We start from the raw sequence: 12,430 nt of genomic DNA, 5'->3' as shown, positions 1-12,430 counted from the left end.
CAACACATTAACATTTGCCTTTCCAGGAGGCCATCTTTGCACTGGGCACGCGGGACAGAGCCTGGGAGAGGCAGTGGCAAGAGCCGTGGACAGGGTCTCCCCCAGCCCCTGGGCCTCCTGTCGCAGCAGGGCGGCAGCAGGAGCTTCTGCCAGGGTCTCACCCTGCCCCACCCCGGCCTCCAGGCCTCTCCCGGCCGGCCCTTCTCTCTCCTGGCACCCTCCGTTGCCCTCTCCACAGCATAAATCTCAATGAACGCACTCAAGGGTGCAAGAAGCAGTGTTTACTTTGTAGAAATCACTCTAAACTGCACCTCCCATGCCTCATCCTCTGGGCAGAGAAGCGTCACCCTGGGCACCAGTGGGGCTGGGGGCTAGTGCTCAGCCCCGAGCGGGGGCCCTGGGGCACTGCCAGGCCCCGCTCTCAGGGACACGCTATGTGACAGCACAGGATTCTGGGTGCCTGGGACTCTGGTTCCTCCCCCAGCCTCGAACAGCGGAGCGAAGACCCCCACCAGCGGCCAGCACGGCCCCTGGAGCCTCCTCCGTCCCGAGCCCGCGCCCCACCCCCGCTCCCGAGGGGCCGCAGGGACCCCGTGTGGTCCCCCCGCCGCTCTGTCCTTAGGCACAGACCCCTGGCTCAGCTCGCCTGGGACCCCCCCGGGCCTGACACCCTCGCCGCCTCACCTCCGGGGCCAGTCTGGGGGCAGGGCCGGTGGGCGGGAGGGATGCCCCACGGCGAGTCGGCTTCCGCCCCCCGGCCGAGGGCGCAGATCCTCCGCGCTCCGTCCCAGGGCGGGCGCGTCTCCCCTCCAGCGCCGAGCCTGCGCCCCGCACCGGCGGCGGCCTCCGCGACACGGGCGTTGCGCGCTCTGCCGCGGCTCGGCCTGGCCCGGGGAGGGCTCGCGGGCCACGCGGCGGACCCCAGAGCATCCGGCCTGGGGACAGTCCCAGACCCGCCTCGGGCCGCCCTTCCCGCCTTGGCGTCTCCCGGGCTCCGGTTAAACAGGCTTCTGTCACGTGACCCTCTCGGGGCCAATCGCAGCAGCCTGACCGGGCCCGCGCTGATTGGCTCAGGCCGGCCGGGGGCGGGGCGGGGCGGGGCATGGACGGGGGCGGGGCATGGACGGGGCGGGGCGGGGCGTACACCCCCGATCCGCGCGTGGCCCCGAAGCCTCGACTCAGCACCCAGCTCGAGGGGCGCTCGGCTGGGTCCTGCCTTGAGGCCCTTCCATCCTCCGTGCCACGCAGATGTTGAGCGACACTGGCGGGCTTTGCCGCAGCCCGAGCGCATCCGCAGCCCCGCCCCCAGCTCGGCCCCTCAGCCCGGCTTCCCGCATCCCGCCGCCAGCGCCGCCCCCAGCAGAGCCCCTGGCTTGGACTCCCCCCAGATCCCGCCTCCAGTCCCAGCGCAGCCCGCCCCCCACCATCCCGCCCCCGGCCTGACTCCCACCCACGCCCCAGTCCTGCCCAAGCCGCGCTCCCCAGTTCGACCCCCTCAATCCCGCCCCCAGGCCGGAGCGCCAGCCCGGCTCCAAGGGACCCACCCTTCACCCGAGATGCTACCCCTCCTTCTGGCCCTGACGAGAACAGGCTGATGCAGCAGTGAGCAGGTTCCCAATTGTGTGGACAGGTGGCCCAGACCCAGGGTTCCCCGAACCCGCTGGCTGCGACTGTGGACAGCAGGATTGTCTAGCTGCGGATTAGCACAACTAGACAAAATGGTCCTTAATTGCCAGAGCTGTAAATACGCACTCTGACAGCCGTGATGGTTAAATGGCTGGTGACTCCAGCAGCTCGCTGCGCGCAGGCGCCTGAGCGGAGAGAGAGCAGATCCAAGCAGAGCGCGGCCGGGCGGGCCGCCCCCTGGGACCAGGGCGAGGGCCTGTCTGCCTGCCCAGTGGAGGACGTCTCTGGGGGGCTAAATGTTCTGGAAGGAAAGAGACTCTGCCAAGAGGCTGTGTAGCCCTAAAGCAAGTTCAGGGGCAAGGCCAGGGTGGGCCGGAGTCCCGGGGTCCTCTCTCAAGTGCCCAGCCAGCGCGTGCCTCAGGGCCCCGGCGCTGCTGTGTCCCTGCCTGGAACGCTCGCCCACCTGAGGCCCGCGGGGCTCCCTCCTTTCTTCCGTGGGGTCTGTCTGCATCCCTCACCTCCTCAGAGGCGAAAGAGCGACCCTCACCATCCTCTCTGCCCCCTTTCGCTGCTCAGTTTCCTCCACAGAAGAAATCACCACCTGACCTATGTGTGTGTCAGCTGCCTCCAGCCACTGAACAATCCATCCCAGGAGGAGGGGAGCTCGGTTATCTCTGGTGCCTAGAACAGAGCTCTGCACATCACAGGGGCGCAGCAAGCCTGAAGCCAGTGAGTGCCTCTGCCTGGAGCCTCCAGACCCAGCACCTAAGCGTCTGCCCCGCCAGGTACTGAGGAAGGGCTGCCCAGGGTTCTGAGGCAAGGCTGTCCAGGTCACCGGCACATCCGGGTGCTTGTGCAGGACTGAGGTGAGTCCAGGCCAGGCTGGGGGGGCGGGGAGGGGAGGCGGACGGTGGAGGCAGTTTGGGGTGCCCTCCTAAGAGCAGCCATGCTGGGGGCGGTGGCTTGCAGATCCCAAAGCCAAAACCGGCTACAAAGGCTCCTGTCCACGTTCTGAGGCAGAGGCAAAGGGGCCCTGGGTGCAGGGCAGAGTTCTGGGCATGGCTCACAGAGGAGGGGGCCTGGAGCAGCGAGGGCTGGGAGGGGGACAAAGTGTGGCCTTTCTGTTCGCTGAGACGGGGCAGGTTTTGTCGGAAGGCTCCTGTGCATTCTCAGCCAGCAGTTCGAGGAAGGTCCCGGATCCCACCTTCCTAGAGAGAGGCCCCCAGAAATGGAGGTCAAACAAGGTCTTTCTGGGGACATGAGTGGCTGCAGCATTTTGGGGGTGGGGTCGGGGTGCCCGGGGCCAGGCTTCAGAGCCAGCAGGTCCCACCCACAGGCAGCGAAAGGGGAAGGTCCCATCTGGCCGGACGCGGGGGCCAGTGGGGGTCGTTCCACAGGGCCCAGAGGGTGCACATGCTGGCGGGGTCTGGTCCTCCTGCCAGGACCCCGCGGCACCCTCCACCCCCATTGCCTCCCAAGGAAATCAGGACTCCGGAGGGAATGGCCGCACTCGTGACATCACTGCGGTGTTTATTGGCTGTGATTCCATCCGGAGAGCACACACGCAGCGGCCCCCGACATGCAGAGGAGGCTCAGGCGCCAGGACAGACGGACAGAGGACATCCACGGTCTACATTAAGCTCGGCTGCTAGGCGCCCCCCGCGTTGGGGACGGGATGCAGGGTTTCTACGAGACGATGCCCTGTCTGCGCAGAGCTGGCTTTTTAAAGTGTGAAAACAGGCATTTAAAAAAGACGAGGAACCGGGAGGGGTCAGGGCGCAGCGCGGACGGCGGGGGACGGAGGGCGCCGGTGGTCAGTATTGCCGTCTAGTCATTATGGCTTCTCTAAGGAGCTGGGGAGGGCCGCGCCCCTGCCCGTGACACTGGACACGATAAACTTTTGATGTGGACAGAAAGGGCCCCGGGGACCGAGGTGACGGGCTTCCTGTCAAGATAAAACCCCTCAAATACATAAGACCTCATTTACCTGAGATTCGACATATTGTGATGCAAATTAAACAAGGGCGGACGCAACGGGAGCGCCGGGAGGCCCGCGGTGGTTTCCGTAGAATCGGGTGGGCTCCCTGTCCGGGACGCCCCCCTCGAGGGTCTGCAGGGCCTGGGGGCAGGGGCGGTCTTCTGCGCTACACACTCCGGCCTGCGCCCAGCGCTCGGCCCCCAGGGCTCTGGGCCTTCTCCCCGGTTCCGGGCGAGGGTGTGGCCGTCCGGAGGCTGAGGGCAGGACGTCCCCCTCCCCGCTCCCGGAGCAGCCTTGGCGGGGACAGGAGGTGCCAACCAGGGAGGGGAGCGGGCTGGGCTCCGCTGGGCCCGCGGACGCCCCCGAGGGGAGCTTGAGCGACAGGGGTGTGTGAGGAACGGGGGTCTGAGAGTGTCCCCCTAAGCCTATTGCTTTGTCTCCCGTCGTGGAGAGGAGAACGGCCACCGCATTCCTAAGAGGCTAAGCCTTCCGGAGGAGGGGGCCGGGGGGGGAGCGGAAGGACAGACACAGGGAGATGAGGCAGGGCAGGGGCGCAGGTGGAGAGCGGCGGAGGGCAGCGACCCAGGCGTCGGGGCGGGGAAGGGCTTGGGGGTCCAGGCCGGCCCCGAGGAAGGTGACCCCCAGGCGCCAGCCGCTCGCCTCCCCGAGCCCCCACCCCGGCCTCACGACCGCGCCCCTACTATGGCTGTGCTCCTGAGTGCGGGCCCGACAGGCGCCCACCCGCGCAGGGCTGGTCGAGGGGCGGGCCCTTTCCGTGGCCCTGGGCCCTGCTGGGTGGGCGGTGAAGGGCGGAGCGAGAAGGGGCTTCCCAGGCTCTGGGGGAGGGTCCAACCCACCCGCTGCCGGAGGAGCACGTAGGCTGGTCCCCCGGGCCTGCAGCGGGGACCGCAGGGGCCGTGCGCCCCTCCCTCGGTGGCGGTGGCGGTGGGGTGGGGGGGGAGGTGGGCGGAGGCTCCCAAGGCGTGAGGGCGGCATGGGGCGGACAGACCTAGGACTATGGCTTCTATGGGCGGTGGGGGGCTGCGCTCTGCTCCCGACATCCCTTCAGGGGCCTCCGCGGAGGCAGGACCGGGGATGGGCGAGGGGGCGCGCTGCGGTCCAGCTGCGGGGGCGTTACTTCTTGAATATGTCCTGCAGCGGCCCCGGCAGGTACTTGATGACCGTGTCCAGGATGCTCTCGTCCTCCTCCTCCGGCTCGTCCCCGCAGCCCGGCGGGATGGCCTTCTTGGGCCGCGTCAGGCTGCCCTCCGAGTTGGCCTCCATGGCGGCCTGGGCCTCGGCCTCGCGCTCCTCCTTCTTCTTGATGCCGTACTGCGGGGCACAGGGCGGGCGGGCTCAGGAGGGCAGGGCCGGACCCGGTCCCAGCCCCGGGAGGGGCGCTCTCGGGCCCGGGCGGGCTGGACCCTCCCTGCGCTGGCGGGATCGGCCGAGGGGCCGCGGGAGGCAGCGGTCGGAGCGGTCCCCACCCGGGAGGCTGCCTGGAGGGGCGGGGAGACCCTACAGAGAAGGCGGGGGCGACGGCGGAAGGCCGGACTGGGGAACGCCGCCGAAGGGGGGGCTGCGGGAGAGGGAGCGGGGGGAGGGCGCCGAGGCCGTGACCCTGCCCCGCCCCCACCCTCCTGCGGTCCCCCCTTCCGGGGAGGCGGGCACCGTCCTCAGTCCGGCCTGGGCTGTGGTCCGGAGCGGCAGGAGGCGGCGCAGGACGCCTGCCGGCAGCCGTGGCCAAGCCAGTGCTCTGTGGCTGGCGGGCCCCACGCAGCCCAAGTCTTGGGTCCGGTGACACGTGGCCACATCCTCATGCTTGGCGAGTATACCCGGACGCCACCAAGCCCCCAGCCCCTGGAGGGTCGCTCCGCATGCTCCGTGTCCAGCGGTCACTTCCAGGTGGATGTCCTGGAACCCCACCTAGGTGTGCCCTCAGCAACACTCCTGGGCTCCGCTAAGCGCCCCACCCCCCAATTCTGGTTTCCTGCGTGTATGTCTGCCCCCAACTCTTTCCCAAATCTCCCCTCGGCAATGGATTGAATGGTGTCTCCCCAAAATTCATATCACCTGGAACCTCAGAATGTGACCTTATTTGGAAATAGGGCCTTTGCAGATGTAATTAAGCTAAGAATAGAGATGAGATCTTCCTGGGCCCTAAATCCAAAGAGTTTCCCTGTAAGAAAAACATAAGGACACAAAGAGTAAAAATGAAAAGGGGGAAAGGGTTTGGAACGACACTGCCACAGCCAAGGACCCGCGCACTGCCGGAGGCCTCAGAGACGAGGAGACTCTCCCTGCAGTTTTCAGAGAAGGCACAGCCCTGCCAGCACCTTGACTTTCGACTTCCAGCCTCCAGAACTGAGAAAATAAATTCTTGGGAGACTAACAGCCACCTCCCCCAGGCCGATCAACACCCCCACCAGCCCTCCCGGAGAGACAGAGAGCACTGAGGCGGGCGGGCCTGTGGTGGCGAGGCCGGGACACCTGGGAAACAGCTCCTGCCTTAGGGCTGGCGGGAACTAGGCTGGCCTGGTGGGGCAGAGGGCAGCGCCCGCCCAGGCTGGGGAGAGCAGTGCTCCTTGGCCAGGTCTGACGTCCTGGGTTCAGATGAGGGAACGTCTGGGAGCAGAAGCATTGGTGAGGGTAAACCAGGTGTGCGTGCGGGTGTCAGCGGTGAGCGATTGCCCATTACCAACAGAACCCTCCCGGGGAACACAGTGCAGGCTTGCTGGCCCCGCGGAGGATCCCCTACGCCCGGTCGTCTCTCCTCTCCAGCCCCTCCTGGAAGAAGCAGTGGGCTCTGCTCCTGGTGCTGACGGCGGGCAGGGGCGAGGCGCACCCTGGCCCTCCAGGAAGACCCTTCCCTCTGCTTCCAGACTGGAGGAGGGCTGGCTGTGCCCCCGTCCCCAGCTTGCTGGGGGAACTCTCTGCACCCGTCTCCCCCCTCGAGGCTGCGGGTGGCTCCAGGCGTGGGGCAGGCGAGACCCCCCTTCAGCAGAGTCCGAGAGGGGGAGGCCATGCTCCTGGCCCACCAGCGACCCAGGCACAGCCTGGGACTCCTCAGCCACTGAAGAGGGAGGGCTGAGGGGTTTATCTGCCCTTCTTCAGCAGGGGACCTAGGCAGCCTGAAGCCCCCTCTGCACCCTGAACAAGAGCTGGGAGTGCGGGAAGGGTCTCGATCCGGGGGTGCATGGGTTAGGGTACGCCACCCAGAGGGCCTCCCCACTGAGCACGGACGTCAGGTCAGCCCAGGGCAGAGTGCGACCGCCCGGCCAGACGGCAGCCACTTGGGTGGACTGGCTCTAGGAGCACGGCCCTCTTCCGGGGTCACCGCGCCCGCCGGGACAACCTCACTAGGGCTCTGAAGGGGAGGGAGGGATGTGTGGGGTGGGCAGAGCATGGGCCGGCAGAGACACCGCCAGAAACTAGGTCAGACCAGAGAGAGCGGCCCTCCAGCCGGAGGCACAGAGCCCAGCAGGCTCCCACAGCCCCGGGACGGCTGCGCACCTGCTGGATGCAGGAGGCTGTGCGGGCCAAAGCCACACACACACTCACCGCAGAGGTGCCCACGCTCAGGGCAGCGTGTGATGCTGGTGGGACAGGCCGGTGACAACGGGACACGCACGCGAGGGTGGGAACGTGGTACGTGCTCGAGCAGAGGGACCTCCCTGTGTCAGGGTCCTCCACTCAGGGGTCCAGGAAGGAGACCCCAGGCCCCAGCCCCGTCGCTCCTCGGAGGCTCAACGTCGGTGCGCGGCTAGAGCCACTCTGGGCAAACCCGAGGGCCGCCTGCCGCTCCGGGGTCCCTCCCAGAGCCTGGCTCTGATGTGGTCTGGCTGAGGGCCGGATGGAAAAGCCCGCACCCTCCTCAACCGCTGAGACGGCGGGCCCACCGCACTCCCACAGCAGCCCGGGCGGCGCGGGCCTCAGTGACGCCGAGAATCAGCAAGGTGCCCACACCTGGGATCCTCAGCGCACGCCGCGGACGTGGGCGCCGGGTCGGCGGGGACCCGCGACCTCGGCGCTGGCTGGCGGGTGGTTCTGGCTCAAAGCTGTGGAACGTGGGCGGCTGGAAGCACCAAACCTGGCGGTGCGTGTGCACACCAGAAGGTGGGTATGCAAATTCGGAAAAGCATATGCAAATGACGCAGGGGGGCCACCCTCCCCTCCCACCTGGACCGGCACAAAGCCGCGTGACCGTGACTGCTTCAGGGGAGGGAGGCGCCGCCCACGAGCCCCTGCGATGCGAAGTCCCCCGTGGAGACGAGGTCGCCCGGGTGCCCCTACGACGGACGCGTGACCCCGGCCTGGCCCCTCGGCCTCCACGTGACGGAACCCCAGCTCGTCGGCACCCTCTCCTCTGACCAGCCGCGTGAGGGCTGGGCCGGGGGGGCACACGGCACCAGGCCGGGGCTGGAGGAAATGGGCCTGGAGTCCGGGGTCCAGAGAGGGCCGCTGGGGGAGCCACACCCGAAGGTCAGGGTTCCCACCTGCGGGGAGCAGGAGGGCAGGAGGGGGTTGCCGGAGCACGCCGGGTGGAGGAGGGCTCCGCAGACACGGGTGTCGGGCGGACCTCGCACAGGCAAGACCGGGGCTGCGGGGGAGAGGGCTTGGTGGGCGGGAGGTGCCAGGCGCTGAGCTCCCTCCCCGCGCAGGATCGTGGGGGTGGGGCTCGAGCCCGCACCCTGCGCCTCCGGGGCAGCCCCCCCTCCCACTCGGAGCGCTGGCCGCGTCAGGGGGCCCCGCAGCAGGGTTAGGGCTGGACCCGATTCTGCAGCCGGGAGGGCTGAGTCCGGGGCCCTGGGGTGCTGGGGCGGCGGCACCCAGAGCGCGTCTCCCACCCCCACCCCCGGTCCTGAGCTCCTAGGACCCGTGGGTGGAGGTGCTCACCACCCCCGGCCCGCACCGGAGACCACCGCCTCATTCAGCTCCGCCGTCGCCCGGAGAGGCCCCCGCCGGCAGACGCAGCTCCGTGGTGTCCGGGGAGCCCCAGGAGGGTCTGTATGCTCCCCAACACCCCACACCTTCCACGCGGGCCGCCCTCCAGGAACCGGCCCTGGCCCACGAGCGCCGCCTGGTCCCACGACAGCCGGAGAAGCGCTCTGGCAGGGCCGGCGAGGAAACCGCAGCCCAGCCAGCGCGTGGGGTGGCGGCCCAGCTCTGGGCTCCGCCCTGGCAACTGGGTCCAGCAGACACCGGCGTGCCCCCTGGGCGGGCCGGGGCACAGGCTGGCTGTGCTCAGCAAGGGGCGAGCCCAGGCGCTCGGCCGGCCCTCGCGGGCCCCGGGGTGGGGGTGGGGGGGTGCTCGCCTGGTCTGTGGAAGCAGGACCCTTGCTCGGGGGCCCCCAGGGCAGAGGCTGGAGGGCCTGGGGCTCTGCCGAGGGGTGCAGCCTCCCGTGCGGCCGCCCTGGAAGCTGGGGTCCTGAGGCCGGGGAGCACGTGCTCCGTCACCTGTCCCTGGCGGGGGGGGGGGGGCCCTGCTCTTCGCCTCCCAGGGGGCTGCCAGACCTCGGCTGCCCTCGCGGCGGGGGCACATGCTCCACTTCCGCTGGGACTCACTCTGCGACCCTTCAGTCTCACTAGGCGTCCCTGGGGAAGACGCGGATGCCCACGCGCTCCCTCCGTCCCTCCCTCCCTCAGCATCCAAGGGCCACGTGCAAGCAGTCAGGCTGCGGCCCTCCCTGTGGGGGGTGGACCCTGAACAGGAAAGACGTAAAAAGCGTGAGTGTGTCAGATAAAGGCAGTTTCAGAACAAAATAAACCAGGAAAGGAGTGGGAGGGGGAGGGGAGGGAGGAGCCTGGGGAGCGCTAGACAGGAGCAGGCGTGCCAAGGCCCTGGGACAGCGGGAGCCCATGGGGCGGAGATCACGGCACGCCCGGGGCTGGGGCCCTGGGAGACGTGGGGGCCACGGGGGGCCTGGGGGGGGGACAGAAGCGGCTTTCTTGTTAAAGGCAGAACGAGCGGAGCCTGTCGCGAACAGGAACGTGCACCGCCCGCACCCACCCCACCCCAACCGGCACGCACACCTGAGCCGCTGCCCTGTGCCCGCGGCTCGGCGCAGGGGCTCACGGGGCACCTGCCTCCCGGCACGGGAGGCTGGGGGGGCCATGCCCACAGCCCCCACACCCCCAGGGGGCTCCGACCTGTCCACACGCTGTGACCTGCTCTGGGGACTCGAGGGCCGGACGAATAATTCAGCCCCCAGGACTCCCCACCCGGCGTCCACGTGGGGCGAAGCGTGGCTGGCAGGGCGGCTGCTCACGGGTGGGGAGCGGACAAATGGACGTCCCCGCCCTTCCCTGCCCCCCACCTCTCGGTCTCTGTCCCACCCTCACGGCTACCCCCCGTTCCTCCCCTCTCAGAAGACACTGCCTGGGCGGCTCTCCCTCTGTCCCTGTCTCTGCCTGCCTGTCCTCACTGCCCCCGCCCTGCCCCCTGTCCCCCGGTGGCCACGCCGACGCCCCCGGCACAGCCTGAGTGGGGTCCGGTCCACGGCGTGCACCTCCTGGCTCCTCCCCACACAGCCCAAGGAGCCTCGAGTCCTCCGCGCGGGGCGGCAGCAGGGCTGCTCCTGGGGGCGGGGGCGCGCGAGCCGCCGTCCAGCAAAATCAACTCGAGCGTCCTGCAGGTCCCAGGAAAGGTGTCCAGTTGACCAGCGGTGGGACATCAGGGAGCACGGCCCCACACCCCCATCCACGTGGGGGCCCCTTGTGGGCTCAGAGACATGCAGGCGCCCTGCCTGGGCCCCCACCTCAGCTCCTGCGCCAGGCTGAGGAGACCCAGGCCGGTGGCAGGGTCCTGGGATCCGAGCCGTCCCGCTGGCGGCCCGGGCATCTTGGCGGGTCTAGGGCTGGGGACTGTGGAGGTCCCCGCGGGAGCCCCCCACTGCCCTCCACCTGGCCCCCCGCCCACGGGTTTCAGCCCCCGTGTCTGGGAGCGCTCCCCTCAGGGCCCAGAGATGGGGGTGTCGGGGTAACGAGCAGGACAGAACCAAGACTGAGGCCCCCACCCGGGCCCCGGGACCCCGGGACTGGGCTGCAAGTGCCTTTGATGGAGGGGCCAAAGGAGGCGGGTGAGCCCGTAGATGGTGTGGACCTCGGGAGGCCGCGTGGTCTGGGGACACTGTGGGCCCCCAGGGAAGGCACCTCCCTGCTGCCCGGTGCCCAGCCCGGCCGCCCTGGACCAGGCCGGAGCCGCTGCCCCAGGCCTGTCCCCTCCGGGCGTCTCTGGCCCTTCAGACCCAGGCGCCGGACCGGGGCTGGGCATGGACACGCCCCCAGGGCCCAGCGGCGACCAGCGGCCGACTCAGCCTCGCACGGCCGCCCCCGCTCTGGGCCTCGGTTCTCCCACCTGGGACGACGCGCTCACTGCCCCACGCGCAGGGGGAGGTCGCCCAGATGGTTCTGGAAGAGGGCGTGGCCTCCAGCTTGCAGCCACCCGCAGCCAGGCTTCGCAGACTTGCTCCCCAGCCCCTGCCGTTACCCGCAGGCGGGCGAGGCCCACCGGGGATGGGCAGGTGTGTCCCCCGGGCTTCATGACGCCTCACCCGCCCAGGGGCTGCCTGCGGGCCTGCCCTGGCCACCCCCGCGTGGGCCTCCCGCCAGGTCCTCTGGGGCAGTCCCCGGGGTCAGAAACAGGAAGCGCCGGGCTGGAGGCCTGGTCCTGCAGAAGCCAGCACCCCGTCGGGGGCGCCCGGGAGGAGGGGGCCCGGTGCCTGCCGTCAGGGGCGGGAAGGACCTGGGGCCCCACAGGGTGAGTCCCAGCCCCGGGAGCCCGCGTGGCAGACGTGGACGCTGGGGTGCAGTGACCGGGCCTGCCCGCTCCCCTCCCGTCGGACCAGCCCCCCGGCTCTGTTCCAGACCCGCGAAGGGGGGAGGGGCCGGGAGCCCCCCCTCCCCGTCACGGGCGCACGCAGCGCGGGGCTGCCCCCGTCCCACGCCCACCTTGTCGCGGATGCCCTGCCGCAGGGCCTCGCGCTCCGCCTCCATCCTGGCGTACTTGGCCTTGCGCTCCTCCTCCTCCTGCCGCAGCGCCTCCTGCCGCTCCTCCTCCTTCTTGGCGGCGTCAGGGTCCTTCTCCTCGTCGCCCCCGAGCATCTTCCCCATGTCCTTGGTGGCCCCTGGGCACAGGGAGGCGGGGGTCAGGCCGGCCTGCCCTCTCCCTGCCCGCCCCGGTCCCGCCCGGCTCTCCCGTCCCTCTGGGCGGCGGCCTCAGGTGGCGTGTGTGAGGGGCTGCGGCTGCACACGCAGGCCTCGGTGCTGTGCGCGTGTGCGCGGCAGTGTGTCCGTGTGGTTACATCTGTGTGTGTGTGGGGGGGGCTCCTGGGGGGCACTGTGTGTGTCTATAGGTGGTTGTGTCTGTGGGTGGCTGTGTGTGTGTGTGGTTATGCGTGTCTATGTGTGTGTGTGGTTGTGTGTCTGTGGGTAGTTGTGTGTGTCCGTGGGTGGTTGTGTGTGTGTATGTGGTTCTGTGTGTGTGTGGTTGTGTGTGTCTGTGGTGTGTGCTTGTGTGTGTGTGTGTGTCGTGTGTCTGTGGTTGTGTGTGTCTGGTTGTGTGTGTGGTTGTGTGTGTATGTCGTGTGTGTGGTTGTGTGTGTGTGGTTGTGTGTCTGCGGGTGGTTGTGTGTGTGTGTCCTCTAGCGCCTCGGCCTCCGGTGGCCGGCAGGCTCCTGGTCGGGTGCGGGGCTGGGTGGCGCTGGCCCAGAAGCGCCGGCGGCCGCGTGTGGCGGCCCCAAGGCCCTAATTTCTCTGCCTCGCCAGCCGCCACTTTCCTCACGAGCTGCTGATTCACAGGCGACAGCAAACAGCTCCCCGGACGCC

General features: G+C 69.3%; 1 protein-coding gene across 1 annotated transcript; it reads right to left on the bottom strand.

The window, feature by feature from the left end:
• Positions 1 to 4,738: 4,738 nt before the first annotated feature.
• CPLX1 (complexin 1) lies at positions 4,739 to 11,722 on the bottom strand. Its single transcript, XM_057706735.1, has 2 exons — positions 11,555 to 11,722; positions 4,739 to 4,936 (listed from the first exon to the last, which is right to left on the bottom strand). Exons 1-2 carry the CDS (start codon positions 11,714 to 11,716, stop codon positions 4,739 to 4,741), a joined length of 360 nt encoding a protein of 119 aa, XP_057562718.1. The 5' UTR covers positions 11,717 to 11,722.
• Positions 11,723 to 12,430: the final 708 nt, after the last annotated feature.

This window comes from Hippopotamus amphibius, chromosome 13 (assembly GCF_030028045.1).
Source record: "Hippopotamus amphibius kiboko isolate mHipAmp2 chromosome 13, mHipAmp2.hap2, whole genome shotgun sequence".
Taxonomy (NCBI): Eukaryota; Metazoa; Chordata; class Mammalia; order Artiodactyla; family Hippopotamidae; genus Hippopotamus; species Hippopotamus amphibius.
Note: the sequence above shows the minus strand (reverse complement) of the source record. Positions and strands in the feature narration are given on the sequence as shown.

Bases quoted from the DNA above. Each gene is read 5' to 3' on its own strand.
- CPLX1 (XM_057706735.1), bottom strand. From the start codon at position 11,716: ATGGGGAAGATGCTCGGGGGCGACGAGGAGAAGGACCCTGACGCCGCC. The intron at 4,937-11,554 runs GTGGGCGTGGGA...TGTGCCCCGCAG, and splicing joins GGCAGGGCATCCGCGACAAG to TACGGCATCAAGAAGAAGGA.